Source organism: Emiliania huxleyi, assembly GCF_000372725.1.
Source record: "Emiliania huxleyi CCMP1516 unplaced genomic scaffold EMIHUscaffold_7, whole genome shotgun sequence".
In the NCBI taxonomy this organism is placed as follows: domain Eukaryota; phylum Haptophyta; order Isochrysidales; family Noelaerhabdaceae; genus Emiliania; species Emiliania huxleyi.
The window spans coordinates 1,099,858-1,116,618 of NW_005196756.1; the positions used below are offsets into that span (position 1 = coordinate 1,099,858).

At 64.2% G+C, this 16,761-nt stretch overlaps 7 protein-coding genes across 7 annotated transcripts; 5 read left to right on the plus strand and 2 right to left on the minus strand.

The window, feature by feature from the left end:
• Positions 1 to 328: 328 nt before the first annotated feature.
• On the plus strand, positions 329 to 1,159 carry EMIHUDRAFT_198113 (hypothetical protein; the record flags this gene model as incomplete). Its single annotated transcript, XM_005761959.1, has 2 exons — positions 329 to 595; positions 716 to 1,159. 2 exons carry the CDS (start codon positions 329 to 331, stop codon positions 1,157 to 1,159), a joined length of 711 nt encoding a protein of 236 aa, XP_005762016.1.
• Positions 1,160 to 1,815: 656 nt separating this feature from the next.
• Positions 1,816 to 4,088, plus strand: EMIHUDRAFT_52656 (hypothetical protein; the record flags this gene model as incomplete). The annotated part of the gene is made up of 9 exons (XM_005761960.1): positions 1,816 to 1,894; positions 1,990 to 2,352; positions 2,401 to 2,408; positions 2,449 to 2,565; positions 2,830 to 3,148; positions 3,401 to 3,516; positions 3,600 to 3,649; positions 3,703 to 3,823; positions 3,897 to 4,088. Coding segments are annotated over 9 exons (1,365 nt in total), but the record flags the coding sequence as incomplete, so codon positions are not given.
• Positions 4,089 to 4,412: 324 nt separating this feature from the next.
• On the minus strand, positions 4,413 to 5,563 carry EMIHUDRAFT_198115 (hypothetical protein; the record flags this gene model as incomplete). The annotated part of the gene is made up of 2 exons (XM_005761961.1): positions 4,413 to 4,598; positions 4,676 to 5,563. The coding sequence occupies 2 exons, from the start codon at positions 5,561 to 5,563 to the stop codon at positions 4,413 to 4,415; spliced, it is 1,074 nt and encodes a 357-aa protein (XP_005762018.1).
• A 2,426-nt stretch (positions 5,564 to 7,989) lies between these two features.
• On the minus strand, positions 7,990 to 8,526 carry EMIHUDRAFT_96836 (hypothetical protein; the record flags this gene model as incomplete). Its single annotated transcript, XM_005761962.1, has 1 exon — positions 7,990 to 8,526. The coding sequence occupies one exon, from the start codon at positions 8,524 to 8,526 to the stop codon at positions 7,990 to 7,992; it is 537 nt and encodes a 178-aa protein (XP_005762019.1).
• A 563-nt stretch (positions 8,527 to 9,089) lies between these two features.
• EMIHUDRAFT_448418 (hypothetical protein) lies at positions 9,090 to 10,383 on the plus strand (the record flags this gene model as incomplete). The annotated part of the gene is made up of 2 exons (XM_005761963.1): positions 9,090 to 9,669; positions 9,761 to 10,383. Coding segments are annotated over 2 exons (1,072 nt in total), but the record flags the coding sequence as incomplete, so codon positions are not given.
• A 3,571-nt stretch (positions 10,384 to 13,954) lies between these two features.
• Positions 13,955 to 14,560, plus strand: EMIHUDRAFT_62112 (hypothetical protein; the record flags this gene model as incomplete). The annotated part of the gene is made up of 1 exon (XM_005761964.1): positions 13,955 to 14,560. A coding segment is annotated over one exon (606 nt), but the record flags the coding sequence as incomplete, so codon positions are not given.
• A 462-nt stretch (positions 14,561 to 15,022) lies between these two features.
• EMIHUDRAFT_60169 (hypothetical protein) lies at positions 15,023 to 15,229 on the plus strand (the record flags this gene model as incomplete). The annotated part of the gene is made up of 1 exon (XM_005761965.1): positions 15,023 to 15,229. A coding segment is annotated over one exon (207 nt), but the record flags the coding sequence as incomplete, so codon positions are not given.
• Between the last annotated feature and the right edge of the window lie 1,532 nt (positions 15,230 to 16,761).

The following is a 16,761-nucleotide window of genomic DNA, read 5'->3' on the forward strand; positions in this document are numbered from 1 at the left end:
GGGGTGGATGGAAAGAAAGGAAGGGGGGCGCAGTTGATTGATTGACTCGTTCCTGCGTGGAGAGGGGCTGGCGCGATAAAAATCCTCTGCGAATCAGAATTTGACGTGGGTTCTCTGTGCTAGTGCCAGTGCGCGCGCTAGTTGCGTGCCCAGCGTCGTGCGAGGGAGTTTTGTTCTTGTTGTAAATTTCGACCTCTCTCTCGGCAGGCACAGATTCTTCCGCCACTTGGCGACGGGCACGGCAGCGCTCGCGCGAACCGCTTCGGGCGCGGCACTTTTGGCCGAGTGTCTCCTTCCTTGGCGAGCGATAGGCCCGTTCCCATCGCATATGCCTGCTTTGCTCAGGCCTGCACTCCCGCCGTATCTCATGATTTCGGAGGAGCACCGGTTCCTTTTCTGCGGCATCCCGAAGGTGGGCCTCACGGAGTGGCTGCACCTCTTCTTGCGCGTGACCGGCGACTCCGCTTGGAACACAACTAGGCCGTGGGACTATGTGCACTACACCGCCAAAAGGCAGGCCTTCAGCATGAAAAAGTTGCAGATCTCGGCGCAGCGTTGGGATGAGATCATGCGCGACCCAGGCTTCGTCAAGGCGGTCTTCCTCCGAGATCCAGCTGAGCGCATCCTCTCTGCATTTATGGACAAATTCGTGTGTGGAAACCCCACCACTTGGGGCCCTTGTGCTAGTTCAAGCTCAGCCGCCCGGTCCGCACAGGCGCTCGTTGCACGGAAGACCCGATACACCAAGGCTTTCTTGGACGTGACCAGGAGGACCGGAAACCTCAGTTTCTCCGACTTTGTGTCTTTGCAGAACTTGTCCTCGACGGTCGACCTACACTGGCGACTGCAGACAAACGTGTGCGGCTTCGGCCACATACCTTACAATTTTGTGGGCGACTTTGGACGTGTCCAGGAGCACGCTCGGGCACTTCTGCGCCTCGTCGGACTCTGGGATACCTTTGGGGCACATGATTGGCCTGGTGGCGGTGATGGCTCAATGTTTAGCCGCAACACCACTCAGAGCAAACATTTCACTGGTGCCTCGGAAAGGGTGGCGATGTTGTTCACACCCAGGCTGCTCAGAAAGGTGGAAGACGAGTACAGGGCAGACTATGCCGTGATAAACTCGGTACGCTGGGGGCTGCAAGAGCGAGCATGATACTATTCGAGTCTTGGGGGTGGGGTGGGGGTCGGATGTAACTTGCATGCGTCGCTGTAGCGGTCGTGATGAGCACTTGGCCATTCGCTCTGCTCGCGCCCGCGCTGCGGCGGCGCTCGGCTGGTCGCCTCGTCCCCCCCTCTGCCAATCCAGGCTGGCGCAGAGCGCCGCCATCAGAGAGAGGGCGAGAGAGGTTCCGCCAACCCTCACCCACTCGCCCACCCTCGTATGTATTGTATGAATGTGTAGGAAGGTGAAGAACAGTCAGACTCGGTGACTGGACACCAAAACGCGGTGTATGGGTGGACGCGAGACAGATGACGACGACACGATCGAGCGACACACAGACACACACCACAAGCTCACAAGACACACAGCCAGCTGGAGATACGGCATACGGGGAGATAGAGGGGAATACGCGGAGATCGAGGGAGATACGGGGAGATAGCCTGAGTGAGCCCTGGCGGTCTGACAGCCTGCAGCAAACCCCGGACAGCGCCTGACAGTGGTGTGTGTGCTAGTGTGCGCACCCACGCCCTTGTCGTGCCAGTAGATGAACCCACAGTTTGGCGGGAGCGCCCCAACGGCGAGCTGTCGCAATGCAGGTGGCTCGCCGCGTGGCTCCGGAGAAGCCGGCGGCGGGACGCGTCTCCGCCCTCTCGATGTACGAGCTCCCGCCAGCGGAGCCCATCTCCGTCTCCGAATTTGAGGAGTTTGCATACGACCGGCTGCGACGTGCGGCCGCCACCCCCGAGCGAGAGACGACAAACCATGTAGTTGCATGCTGCCCACCGCGGCGCATTCCTAACGCACAGCCTCCCGTGTCGCAGTCCTGAGCACCATCGAGCTCGCGCGCGCCAAGGGTCTCAAGGGTGCGGAGCTCGAGGCGCGGATCCGCAAGGCGCGCGACGAGTTCATGCCCCTCTCACCCACGGGCCTGATCAAGGACTACTACTCGCACTTCATCCTGCGGTTGGCATACTGCCGCTCGGAGGACTTGCGCCGGTGGTTCCTGCAGAATGAGCTGGAGCTCTTCAAGTGGCGGTTTGTCAACAACCCGCCCGAGGACCGCGCCGCCTGGCTGCGCGCCAAGGGTCTCCAGTACGAGGCCATCTCGCGCGATGAGTACGAGGAGATCAAGGAGGAGCTGCACCAGGCATCGCCTCAGCCGCCCTCCCCGCCCTCCCGCCCCCGTGCAAGCACGACCCCCGCTCTGTGCGCCGCCGCCCCCTTTGCGCCAGGCGCTCTCGTCGCGCCGCGATCTCGACCCGGCGGCGGAGCGGTCCGAGCACTACAAGGTGGCGTTCGAGGAGGTGGTCGACCTGGTGCGGCAGCGGCGCGTCTATCTGCGCGGCGGCTCCGCCTTCGTCCCCGCGGCCGACCTCGTCTCGATCGTCGCGACCGCCGTGCGCGCGCAGTGGTCGCGCCGGCTCGCCACGGCGTCGCATCAGTGGCCGGCGTTGCGCGAGGAGGAGGCGCGAAACGAGCCGCCGCCTCGCTTGCTCTCTCCCCCCCCTCCCCCCTGCCCGCTTCCCCTCGCGGCCACCCTTGCCGTCCATCCACGCCCGCCGGCTGGGATCCTCCCCCCCTCCTCCTCGCCTCGCCGCCCGCCAAAGGGGAGCCGGAGCCCTCCCCGCCTCCCCCACCTCCCTCCCCGCCTCCGTTTCCAGCGCCCTCCCCGCCTCCCCCTTCCCTCCCCCACCTCCCTCCTGGCCTCCGTTTTTACCCCCCCCCCCCCCCCCCTCTCCCACAAGGCGGACCGGCTCGCCTCCTTCCTCGAGGGGCTAGCGACGCAGTACGTGGGCGACGACTACTCGCGCCCTCGCTCCGGCTCGGCGGTGAGCTTGGCCGACCTGCCGACCGTCAGCCGCCGCTCCTTCCCTCTCTGCATGCACAACATGCACGCCAAGCTGCTCGAGACGAAACACCTCAAGCACTCTGCGCGGCAGCAGTTCGGACTCTTCCTGAAGACAATCGGCCTGCCCAAGCGTAGAAGCGCGACACGCACCCGGTAGTCCGACCAGCGCTCGAGAGGACACGGGCTGGGCTGTGCTCGACCGTATTCAGCGGCATTCCCTGTATTCGTAGCCCGTGTATTCACGCGGCGCTCAGAGTACACGGCACGAGACCGTACTCACACCCTACTCGGGTGTCTTCCACACTGCCAGCCTGCGTGGCCGTCTCCGAGCGTCTCCGAGCGCCTGCGAGCGAGGCATTCGGACTGCGAGTGGCTGTGAGTAGGCCTCAGCTGTGAGGAGTCGACGGCCTTCTTCCGAGCCGAATTCACCAAGAAGGGAATGGCGGCCGACAAGTTCATGCGAGACTACGGCTACGGCGCGCCCCCCCTCCATCGCCTGGTGGATCCTCCCCCCCCCCCCCCTCCCCCCCGCCCTCATGGCCAGCGGTGCGGACAGGCATCCGCTACAACTACGGCTTGGAGGGCAAGCGGCAGGACTGGAGCGCCATGTCCTGCGGCAAGATCATCAACTCGTCGGGCACGCGCCTCTCCCGCCACCGCAACGAGACTTGAATGAATGAATGAGCTCAACCCCGTCCATTGTGTCATCCCTTCTAGGCGCCAACGCGGCCGCCGGCGAGCATCACGGCTGCCCGTTCCGCAACTACGACGAGGGCCAGATGCGCGCGACGCTTCAGCAGATGCAGGTGCTCGGGGTGGCGTCAGGACGTCCGCACTCCTCGAGACCTCGAGACCAGGGGCGTGTCGTGCCCCCATCAGGTGGGGGCGCAAGACGTGCAGTACATCCTCGACAAGGTGCGCGGGCAGCACTACCAAGTGGCGTGCGGCAAGTTCTTCGAGGCGCGGCACAAGGGGTCGACGCTCATCGAGACGGACCTCGGCGGTATCAATCACCCCAACCAGTACTTCGAGGAGTCGCAAAAGTTCTTCGCGCCGAAGGATGAGGCCGCCGCCGCCGGGCAGGCCGCCGCCGAGCCGCGCACCGCCGACGTTGCGTGAGCCTCCCCGCGCCCTCTCCGTGTCGGCGGCATAGTTCTCGCCAGGGAGGAGACAGGCACGGCCTCTCTTCCACGGTGTACACAATCATGTACGTTGCTGAGTGAGGTGTGAGCGCTCTTGCATGTGTGACACGCGCCTCTCTCCCCGCTGTTGTTTGCCTGCCGAGTGCCGTTTGTTCTCAACTTCTCTCTGTGTTGTGTGCCGGCAATCTTTTTAAAATACTGGATCTTAAACAGAGTGTATATGCATCCACATCGTACCACAGTCACTTACACCTCACTCGTCGTCATCCTCTGAAGACGGCCAAGGCTGCCCATCAGCCGGATTGCAGTTGTCGAGCACACACTGCCACATCTCGTCGTCAAAAGAGATCACGATCATGTAACGCACCGCTCGAGTTGGCAAGTGGATCCTCGAAAAGAGCTCAACGCTGGTATTACAGCCGAAAAGGAAGAAATTGTCCTGCACACGAAAGTCGAGGGTACCTGGAATTGGGCCCTCTGAGGTGCGGGCCTCGTCGAGATCGCAAAAGACGCAACCGGCCGCGAGCCCCCCGCCTGGCCCATCAGGATCTGCAGCCTCATGAAAATCTTCAATCGCCTCGCGTAGCTGCTGCATAAGATACCGGCAGAATATCCACCAACGTCATGAAATCCAGGCGCTGTAACCGCGTCGAAGCAAGGCTTGAAGTAGCGGCTCATCTCGAGGCTCAGGTAAACAGGCTTCTCACCACCAGGCGTAAGAAGCGAGACACGGTGCCGCACGCCGGTACCCGCGAGCTCGTCGAGGTTGGTGCTGATGACACAGTCGGAGGGGTCATAGTGTGGACCGACCAGCTCGCGTGCGTCCCACCAGGGCGCCTGACCTTGGGAATCGGGAGAACCGAAGGGGACCAGATTGCAGATGTCACATTCGATCGGATTTCCAGACATGTCGGTCACGTTCGTACGATACGCAACGCCCAGCTCATCGATCAGCGGACCCAGGCCACTCCAGACTGCCTTCTCCTGACCGTTCATGACGATGTCCCACATCACGAGGCACGCATCGACGGTTGGAACTGGCCCAGCTACCGGCGTTTGCTGGACACTGATGGCGGCGCCGTCACGGCGTGCAAGCAGCCGGCCCCAGCCACCTGCGTACTGCGCTGCGAGCGCCAGCAGGTCGGAGGTCGAATACGGTCGTTCGACGCAATACCCTGGCTTCTCGACTTCAGGCAGCAGCTCATTGCATGCCTCCTGTGCAGATAGGCCAGTGCTGCCGTACCACGACAGCTTAATTCGAGCACGCGCGCGTGCCTCCGTTTCCGCGGCACAGAACGTGCTGAGGTCATGGCTAGCGCACGCCGCACGTGCGAGCTCACACACCTCGAGAAAGTGAACGATGCGCTGCACCGCGAGCCCGTCAAGGTCACTGAACACCGCCATTGATTGACGATGATTCCTCTTCTCGCTTTGAGTCACTAGGGGGTTGTACACGCTCTGAGGCCTCAGACCCCCCTCTGAGGAGGGGTCGGACCCCTGGCTTGGCGGCACAGAGGGTTTGACTCTGACTCTGTGCCGCCTCTGTGGCCTCTCTTGGCTGATTTTGGCCTCAGAGGGTCCCCGGCCGAGGGTCTGTCTTGGCGCGGCACAGAGGGCGTTGACCTCAGAGGGTAGCCCCCTCTCGGCAGACAGAGGCGAGAGCCCCGGGCGGAGGCCGGAGCGCCTAGCCCTCCACGAACGGCGCTGACCAGGGAGGGCGGGGAGGGGGCGGAAGCAGCGAGCATGACTAAGGCGCTACTCTACGCTTCGAGCGCCCGGCACCACACACGCTTGCTGCTGCTGCAGGCTCGCCCACAGCGCCCGCGCCGACCCCTGCGCGACAGCTTCGCGCGGCCAGCGGCGCCGCCGACCCGTCAACTTGAGTGAGGATGTGCTTGGAGCGGCCGCCCGAGGAGGAGGTAGTGATCTCCACATCCGTCCCCTGCTCCAGCTTGGCCATGAGGCGCCGCGGCGTCCTAGTGAACTCGAACTTGAGGTATCCGAAACCAATGGAAGCTGGGCCTGCTGGGGGGGGTTCTCTCTGCTTGGTGGGGGATCACGACAGACTTGAAATACCGCTGAAAACTCCCTCTGAGGAGCGGCCTCGCGGGGCTTGCCTTGGCGTCTCAGAGGGTCCCCGTAGCCTCAGAGGCTGCGCCGAGAGAGGCTGGCTTGGCGGCACAGGCCTTCAGAGGGTCGGCCCAGGCACCCTCTGAGCCGCTCGTGGATGGCCTCTCTTGGCACAGAGGGTACCCTCTGAGACGAGCAGATCTGGGCCCCCTTGCCTCAGACCCCCCCCCCTCTGATACAACCCCCTAGTTTTGAGTCCCGGGGTGTTTTTTTATCGCCCGAGCGGAGTTTTTATTTGTCGTCGGCGACGAGCAGCTCGTCGAGGGCCGCCAGCAGCGGGATGCCCTTGTGGTCGGCGGCGGTGAGCGCTGACTTGCCGGCAGCATAGCCCTTCTCCTCAACCCTCTGGGGGAGGTGGGGGTGGAGCTGTGTCGTGCAGCAGTGCGGAAACGGGGCCCCGGCTCTACTAGTCTCTACTAGCACCAACTTCCCGAATGGTTACGGTTGGTTAGAGGGAAGATTCGGAGAGATCTCGAGGAGTACGTACAGATAGACCCTCCAACCATCAGAAAACTCCGACCTGATCGGTCGTACTGACCGCCGACAGATCACTCCAGACAGCAGACACGAGGCCGACGTCTGCACACGGCCGGCCGGGCGAGAGGCTTGACACGATCCGACCCTGCGACCCTGACGCTGCTGCTCTAGCTATCAGATAACTGCTGACTGCTGCCACAATGTGTGACCGGTGCTGACCCACTTGGCGGCCTTCCCGGTCAGTGGTGAGGCGCAGTTCAGAGCTGTCGATGGCGCGATGCCGCACTGGTCCCACATCGGTGACACGAGACCACCACGTTTGCCGGTCCAAGAGAGAGGCACCGGCGCTGTCCTGAGAAGGTGCACGGTCCCTCTTGACTGCCCATGCGCGCGAGGCTGTGTAGGCATAGCCTCGAGAGTGCCAGCAGCCAATCTGAGGCAGTTTGTGACGCGCATTGCGTCAGAAGCGTGCACGCGCTGGAAGGACACCTTCCTACTGGCCGTACGATCAGGTCGTCACTGAATGCCGAAGACTAAGGCCGCGAGCTATGCAGGCGGTCAGTTGAGCAGCATGGCACGGTCAGCAGCGCCGAAAGGATGTCGCAAGGCGTGATAGCATGGCCGCAAGTACGCCGAATTCCCAGGAAAACAAGTAAAAAATCGCGCGAAAAAGAAAAACATGCCAAAAAATCGGCGCCTGCGGCGGGCTGGGGGACCCCATCTCCCCCCCGCATGGGTACCCCCTAGGCCCTCGCCTCCCCCAGAGCCGCAACCTCGACACCGTCTGTTGACACTATTCCATCGTCAAGATCGGGCTTGCTGACCGGCTGCTTCTCCGGCGCGAGTTGCTCTCCCCGCTTCTCTCCCAGCTCGGCGGGCTTGCTTGTGGTGGAAGGCAGCGGCAGGGGCTTGCTCTCCCCGCACCCCATCTGTCAGGCTGTTACACCTCCCTTGACGCGCGAGCCGAGCGCCCGCCGACAAAAAGAATTTAATAAAAAGAATTTTCGGACTACCTCGCACACGCAGAAAATTCCTCGACCTTGTTATTGAGAAGGAAATCCGTCCAATGGCGCTGTGTGCTGGTCCCGAGGCCGGGCCGTCCCCGCCCCCTCCTCACCTCTGCAGTCGCTGGTGCGAGTGGCAGGCTGTGCGAGTGCTCCTTTTTGGTTGCAAATAGGGATCCCTACTGGAACCGTTTCTTTCACAGCCTCTGCACTCAGATCTCACACCCTTCGTACTTCACTGTCGAAGGCCGCGCGCGCTCCTCTATACGCCTTGTGTGATCCTCCGGGCTCCAGCCGAACGTGCGCGCCGAGCAGCGCGTCCGACCGTCTGCAGCGATTTTGCGTACCGTCCGGCCCTTTGGAGCAGAGCTGCAGCAGTTGCAGCAGCCAGGCGTTCCGTTCGTTTACAGTCTCCGTCTTGCTGTGAAAGATCGTGGCGATGTTGTTCATGCAATACGAGAAGCTCACGCCCTCGTCAAACATCTTTGCGGCATCGGCTTTGGCCCGTAAGAACGGGTTGTTGTCGCCGTCCTGCTGCTTCTCCGGCGTTGCCGCCTCCGTCGGCACGTCAAACCCGAGGAAGTTGACGCCGTTCGCCTCGACGAACGCCTTCAAGTCGGGCTTGCTCATAATGCTCACCTTGTGCCCGGCCGCCATCATGCCGAGCGCCGCCGCGACGTAGGGCTGCATGTCGCCGCGGGAGCCCCACACGGAGAGCAGGATCCGCAGCTTAGGAGCCGCCTGCATCCGATCCATTGTAAGCGAACTGGAGACTCGGAACCAAAACACTCATCAGGACGACACACGGACGAGCGCGAACCACGGGACGAGGGACGAGCGCAAACTCCCAAAAAAGAATTCCCTGGGTGCCTTTACTACTCTCCGCTGGCCCTTTTCCCTCACCTCTGCCCGCCCGAGTGCCCGCCGCTCCCTACGATGAGATGGTCTGTTCGAATGGTCCCCTTCGCTCTCGCCTCCCACAACGCCGGCAGCACACAGCAGGCAGGTGTTCTGGACAAGACTCCACCACCCTCGCCCCCCCACCATCTGTGCTTCATGCTCTCACACCATGTCGTTGCTCAGCTCGGTCAGCTCGGTCAGCGGTCCGGAGACATTGCCACGCCGACAGCCGCTTCCGCGGGGCGTGTCCATTCAGTGCAACTCACTTATGTTGTTCAGCCACTACCGGATCCACTGCCGCAGGGCGGGAGCACGCTGCGAGCACCCTCCCCACCAAAGGATCCCCACCTCGAGACCTCGAGAGAGAAAAGAGGCGGCGCCGTGCCCCAAGCGCGGCGCCCGGGCTCCTCCCTTGCTACCATGCCTCCGCCGCCCAAGTCGCGCCCTCCGAGCCAAAAGTACGTCGCCCTTGCTCGCTCTTTGCGTCAGGGCGGGCCGTCCGCGTGGACCGGGCCGGGCGTCGGTGGCAACGCCGTCGTTCCGGCCGACACCGTCTTTGCAGCCAACTACTGCTGTGGCAGGACAGATTGCTGCTCGGACAGCTGCTGCGCGTGGACGGACCCTCGGGCCGTTTTCCCTCACCAGTGCACGAACAGTATATGCCCGACGAGAGGGGCCGGCCTGTGTTTCACGTGCTGCGCTGCGCCGACGTGGCCGTGGCCGCCGCTCTTCCTCGGGCCAATGGAGCGGATGTGCTTCTCTTGCGCACAGCTTTGCAATCCAGGCAAGGAGCTGCGGCACTTCGCGACCGCGGGCGAGTGGTTCGACGAAATGGCAGAGGTCCAGAAGAACCCGGACCTGCCCGCCGCCCTCAGCGGCACATGGCACATGGAGGCGAACCCGTGCGCCGAGGAGCTGGCGATGCTGTCGGGCTCGGAGTGGGACGCGGAGACGCTCACCCTTCGCAACGACCACGCCTTCGTCTCCCCGATTTGGCCGGTGAGCCGTGCCCCTCCCAAGTCACGCCGCCTCGCAGAGCTAACACGAATACAACTCTCTCCCTCTCTTTTCACTCCTCGCCGCTGCGCAGGTCCGCGGCGACGCGTGCGGTGCGTTCGAGCTGTGCATGAAGGGGATCTGCCAGCCGGGCGTGGTGATGACCTTCGAGGACGCGACCCTCGCGCGCGGGTGGGTCCACCTCACCCTTGACCCGCTCTGCTGCCCCGCCAAATCCTGCTGTGCATGCTGCCCGGAGCGGGCGTGCCCCGGCGCCTCCGGCTCAGGGGCAGGCCACCTCCTCCTGGTCCCCGACTGGGTCTGGAAGAACTCGATGCACGTCATCGACGGCGAAGGGGAGGTGCGCGAGAGGCGCATCTGGGTGCTGCCCCTCTGTTGCCCCGGCCCCGCAAGCATTGCGTATACGCTGCGCCGCGTGGCTTACGCCGACGGCAGCAAGCTCGAGCCGGCGTGGTCCATGTATCTCGCCTGGCGCAAGGCGCGAACGGGCGTCGACGGCGTGGCCGCTGTTGGCCACAAATGGCCTGCACCGGGACCGGGATCGCTGCGCATCGACCGCAAATGAGCGACAGCATTGTGCGTCCCTTGCGTCGGCGTAGAGCCGTACGGACTACGAGTGGAGGGGGTGCGGGCCGCACAAAGTGTTTCTTAGTGCTGTGAGAGAATTTTGTCTAAACTCTACCGATCTTTGAAATTTGCGAAGCCGAAGGATTGTGGTTTGTGCCATTGTCCGCGAAAAGCAAGCAGCTCCGGGAGAGCACGGAATTTTTTTTGCGAGCTTTCTGTTGGATCTAACGTCTCTAACGAACATTTCTTTTTGTTGAAAAGCCTGTTCTTGGCCTTCAGGGGGGGCGATTCGCGCCAAATCCTCCCATGTCCCTCTCCGCCTACGAGATCGTGCGGCTTAAAAACATCGAGCGCAACCAGGCTGTCCTCGCTCAGCTCGGCCTCGAGGCGCTCGCGCCTCCAAAGCCCACCGTCGTCCGCAAGCCAAAGGTGCAGCGCCCGCCGACAGAGCCGAGCCACGAGGACCCGGCACCGGCATCGGAGGCGGAGCTCTTCCCGAACGAGGCGCTCGTGTACGGCCTCTTGCGCGACGAGAAGAAAGGGTCGCCCGCGAGAACGATTGCGCCGCCTACCACGTCGCGCAGAACCGCGCTCTCATGGCGATGGTGCGGTGCGTGCCTCGCTCAGTCGAGGCGCTGCTCAGCTGCTGGGGTTGGGGCGAGGCAAAGGCGAGCGCTCACGGCGCGCGCCTCCTCGCGACGCTGGAGCCGCACGCCGCGGCTCTTCGGGAGGCCAGGCGCGGGAGGGCGGCGGACAGGCAGGAGGCTGCGGGGGCGACGGAGGCTGCAGGGGAGGCTGCAGGGGAGGCTGCAGGGGCCGAGGGCGAGGAGGAGGTGCTCGAGGTTGAGGACGACCTCCCCAAGACACCTGCGGCCGCAGGAGCAGCCGGCCTACGAGGCGATGCTCGCGTGGAAGCGCGCCCGCGCAAAGGAGCTCGGATACAACGACCCTTGCGTCATCTGCCACAAGTTTTGTTCTTCATCCCATGCACCAGCATCGAGGGCGCCTGGCAGCCAAGCTTCTTGGCTGCCGCCGCTTTAGCCTGCATTGCCCACGCCAACCTCTCGCGGCTCAGCAATCAGCGTTTCATGCCAAACTGCCAGTCAATGGTCAGTTTATTCTGCGCCGCATAGGAACAAAATCGAGTGCCGCGCTGCGAATCCACCATTCCCCCGCTGCTCGGGGCGGCTGCCCGGTAGGCGCCCCAGCCAGTGAAGACAGAGCTACCATCGCTCAGCGAAGCCCACTGGGAACGGCGGGGCCCGGTTGCGATTCCTTGCGGTGAGCTCCTGGTGGCGCTCCTCCGTCACCAGCCGTACGCAGTGCTCGCCGCGATCACCGCTGCTGGGAAGCACGCTTCCTCAGCGTCAGCGCCCGACTGGCATTACTCGACGGCAAAAGTCTCTGCAGCGGCCACAGCAGCAGCCGTTTACACCGGCGCATCTCTCTCGCACTCCCCACCGGGACGCGCTCCGCTAGATGAGCCTCCGCCCGACGCCTCGCGCGGGATGACCCACTTTCTGCGATCGGGATCGAGGCGATCGATCCCTGGTACAAACTCGCCATCGGGCCCCGCGACGCTAGACCTTAATGCCGGCAGGTCGCGCACGGACGTCCTGCTAAATCGGCTCGGCACCGGCACGCTCACATCCGTGACAAAGGAGCGGAAGATGTCGTGCTCGCTCAGCTTGTCGCGGAACCGTGCGTGCGAAACCACCGCCCTCTCGAGCGCCTCGGTGATACGGGCGTTCGACGTGTGCGAGCACCTGCACGCGTCGTGAGAGCACGCGCTCAGGACACAGGGGCAGAGGGTGGGGCGGCGACGAGACGGCAGAGCGGCGCCAGTGCGCGTGGAAGCGATCGTTCAGGAATACGAGCTCCCCCTCCGGCACACGCACGTCCTGCTCCTCCGTCTCGGCCAGGATGGGCCGCATGCAGAGCACCTTGTAGTCCGCTCCCGGCGGCCCCTCCCGCTCCACCCGCTCAATCGCGTGCGGCATCGCGCCGAGCCGGTCGACAAAGAAGACCATGCCCGCCTTGGTGTTGACCTTCCGCCGCTTACTGAGGTCGCCGCGCTTGGGGATGAAGGGTACGGCCGCGGCGTCGACAAGCATTAGGGGCCGCTTGCGCCGCTGCTCTTCCGAGCGGTGCTGGATGCTGTGGTGCAGGCCCGCCGCGAGGGCCTCGTCTACGCGGCGCTGCGCGGCGTCAGCGGGCATGTCCGGCGGGACGAGGGGGAGGAGAAGGTTGACCGGAAGCCACCGGCCGGTTCCGTCCTCGTCTCGTCGCACGCTTACACGACGCATCGCCGCGAGCGGTGAGATGGCCCGAACGGCCTTGGCGCGCCGCGCCCGCACCGTTCCCAGCTCATCCTCTGGCAGCTCGCCGACCACGTACACGTGCGCCCAGGAGGTGCCTTGCTCCGGCTCGCCATACACGGGGAGCGCGAGCGCGAGCACCGCGCCGAGCGCGGATCCCATGGAGGGAAAGTGGGCGCCCCGCAGCTCCGCAAACTGCTCCTGCGTGTAGACGACTTTCGTGACGCCGAACTGGAAGAGGTCGAGCGCGCACGTGCACGATGGCGAGACGCCGCCGACACGCACGGAGACGACGGCGGGCCCACCACAACGACCATTTTAACTACCGTGCTTAGGATTTTACGCTTTGAATCGTGAGCCGCGCCAGGTTTGCTGCTGCGGGGTCCCCCGCTATCGCCCGGGGTCGTCCGAGGGGTGGGCACGACCAGTAGGGACCCCCTACCCCGGGCCCCGCTCTCAGTTGGGGCCTCTGCGCGGCCGAGTGGGAGATATTGGATGGGAAACGGGTCGATTTGCAAAGTGGGGCGCCGGGCCCGGCCCGGCCCGCGCGCCCTGCCGGGCCCGGCTTGCCACTCCCGGGGGCCGAAGCGCCCAAACCGGCCCCGCCCGGGCCCGCCCCACTTACGTCCGGGGCCCCAGTTATATCCGGCGGCTTCCTATCTGCCGTTGTGGTCGCGGGCGCAATGAACTGTATCGTCGTCGTCGTCTCTACCCAGTCTACACTCAAACTCTCAGAGGTTGGCTAAAGAGGATCCGTGTACGCGGAGGGAGCTCAGAGTTACCCCAAACCGGAGCGAGGGAAGGAGCGATCCCCGGGTGAGCGACTCCGAAGCGTAGCGCAGCGCGTGAAGGATCCCCAAATCGAGTGAGTGACGGTCCTATTCGGACTCGTCCTCGGCCGTCGGCGGCGTCGCGGCGATATGGCGTTTCGCCTTCACTCGGGTTGTCCGTCGAGGCCGAGCGGCGGGTTTTCGTAAACGTACGTAGTCGTGGCCCCCCGCTACGTCGCACGACTGCGACCGGGTAGCGGGGGGCTAAAATCGCGCTTGTGGCGGCCATGTTGCTATTTTCTTCCCAATTTATCCCCCGGGGACAGACTTCGAACTTGAAAACTTCGAACATTGTCGTAGATTAGTGTCACGCTCGCGAATTTTTGCAGTTTCTCGACTTTTCGATCTTCGACGCCACAAAAGCAGGAGGAGCACATCTTGAAGAGGACACTGTCTCTCTGTCGACCAGATGGCACTCGACGACCAGAAACCGCCGACCAGATGATGCTCGCCAACCAGACGACAACGCTCTCGCCGACTGGCTCCGAGATTCTGGACGTGGGCGGCTGGCAGGTCGTCGTCACCGACGGGCACGCGGTGCTGCCCGAAGGCATGACGCACCTGCCGGACCGGGCGTTCCGCAACTTGACTTCTCTCGTCTCCGTCGCCTTCCCGCGCAGCCTTGTCTCCATCGGCAGCAGCGCCTTCGAGGGCTGCTCCTCGCTCTCCTCCATCGACCTCCCTGCCGGCCTCACCGCCATCAACAACTACGCCTTCCGCCGCTGCTCCGCCCTCTCCTCCGTCACCCTCCCCGCCGGGATCACCTCCATCGGCCTCAGCACCTTCGCCCTCTGCTCCTTCATCAACACCGTCACCTTTCCCGCCGGCCTCACCTCCATCGGCCCCAGCGCCTTCCACCTCTGCTCCTCTCTCACCCGCGTCACCTTCCCTGCCGGTCTCACCTTCATCGGCGAGGCCGCCTTCTTCCGCTGCTCCTCTCTCACCCGTGTCACCTTCCCTGCCAGCCTCACTTCCATCAGCTGCGCTGCCTTTTCCGGCTGCTCCGCCCTCGCCCGCGTCACCTTCCCCGCCACCCTCACCTCCATTGGCGACTGCGCCTTCGACGCCTGCGAGGCCCTCACTACCGTCACCTTCCCCGCCGGCCTTACCTCCATCTGCGAAGCCGCCTTCGAAGGCTGCTCCTCCCTCACCAACGTCACCGTGCCAACCACCGCCGAGATCGGCAACGCGGCCTTCGACCCCACGACCACCGTCGTCCGCCTCTCGCCCGCGAGCATGCGCGCCCACGCTAGGGCGGCGGAGGCGGCGGCAAGAGAGGCTGAGATGGCGGAGCTGGCGGCGGCGGCGGATCGGAACGCGGAAGCGCTTCTGGCGGATGAGGAGGCGGAGAAGGAGGCGGAGCAGCGCGTCAAGGAGCGCAAGGCCAGGAAGAAGAAGAAGAAGGGCAGGGGCGGAGGGAGCGGCGCCGGGCCGTCGCAGGAGCTGCAAGGCGAGGAGGCGGAGGCGGTTGCGGCGGCGGAGGGGGAGGCGGTGGCGGCGGCGGAGGAGGCGGAGCTGGCGGCGGCGCTCCAGGAGAGCGCGAGGCTGGAGGAGGAGAGAAGGGTGGCGGAGGAGCAGCCGCCCCAGCCGGAGGCGCCGCCGAGGGAGGAGGAGCCGCCGCCGGCCGACTTCATCTGCCCCATCACGACCGAGGTGATGAGCGACCCGGTGATGGCGACGGACGGCCATTCCTACGAGCGGAAGCAGATCGAGCGCTGGCTCGCGACCAAGTCGACGAGCCCGATGACGGGCGAGGCGCTCGAGCACAGCATCCTCACCCCAAACCACGCGCTGCGCGGGCGGATTCGAGAGTGGCAAGAGGCGCATCATTGAGCGCGGAGCATTAAGCCTGGCTCGCCCGGCCGGCCACGTGCAGACGTCGGCCTGTCTGGAAGCCTGTCTGCTGTTCTGGAGTGATCTGTCGGCGGTCAGTACGACCGATCAGGCTGGAGGCTTCTGATGGTTGGAGGGTCTATCTGTGTGTACTCCTCGAGATCTTTCCAAATCTGCCCTCTACTTAACCGTACTTAATTGGAAGTCGGTGCTATTATAGAGACTAATAGAGCCGGGGCCCTGTCAGCCTGTTAGGCTGTTTCCGCACTGCGTCGCGGCGCACGGACGGTGTGGGCCGGGGGTCACCGCCTCCCCCCAGAGAGGATTTCGCAGTGAAATCACAAGTAATACGAGCGAATGAAGCGTCGGTCGGTTCCTGTTGCCCCCCCCCCTCCCGTGAAGAGCGCGGGATCGAGAAGCGTGCTCTGCAGGCTGCAGTCAAGTACGGCGTAAGAGAGCCAGCTAACCCCGGCCGGGCAGGAGACCAGAGATGGCGGTTCACCCACGAGGGCGTTGTCTTCATCACCGACGTGACATGCAAGCACGAGATCACGTCCTGGAAGCTCAACGACGGCGCAGTCAACCTCGCGGCCGCGGACGGCGTGGGCGGGGCCCACATCGTCCTTGTTGTTGATCACTCGGCCTCCATGCGGAAGGCGGACGTGCCCAATTACGAGACGCGGACCGCGGCGGTGTACATTTGCCTGGCTCGGGACTTTGTGGAGGCGCAGCTCGCGGCCGGCGCGTGCGGATCCGACGTCGTCGTGACGCTCATCGAGATGTCTGACGAAGCGCACGTCGTCATCGACAAGGCCCGCCTCGACGCAGGCCTCGCCGCAGCGCTCAAGGCCCGGGGCGGCAGCTACGCTCGCTCTCACGGGAACTACCTTCCCGCGCTGGACAAGGCGCTCGAAATTCTGCAGGACGACGCGCACAACCGTGGCACACTCATGCTACTCTTCCTCAGCGACGGCGCACCTTCGGACCACGTCTCGCGCTCCTGCCCGCACGGCTTTCCAGTGTGGACAGCGGCGCCGGGCAACCTGAAGACGAGAAGGGGCAAGCCGATGCTAATCGAGTGCTCGATCTCGCCGAGGCAGTGCCGCAAGAGCACCCAAGAGGCTGTGGGGGTGGACTGCGTGCAGAAGGTGCTACAGATCGGCGACATCCTCGGCCGCGACCGCGTCGTCGTCGGCACGGTGGCCTTTGGCGACCCGCACCTCAACTACCAGGTGCTGCAGCAGATGGGCGAGGCACTCCCGCGCGGCTCCTTTCAGAAGCTCGAGTTGAACGCGGGTGGGCTGCGCACCGCGTTCTCGTCCCTCTCGAGCTCGCTCACGACGCTCCGCACCGGCAAGGAGCTCAAGTTGCGCGCCAATGTCGAGATCCGGAAGGACCAGGGCAAGGACGACGAGGCGGGCTTCGTCTCCTCCGCCACAAGCTGGCTGATCTACAACTCGACAGGACTGCCTGCGTCCGAGGTCGACAAGTACAAGTACGTGCTCACAAAACGCGACCTCGTCAAG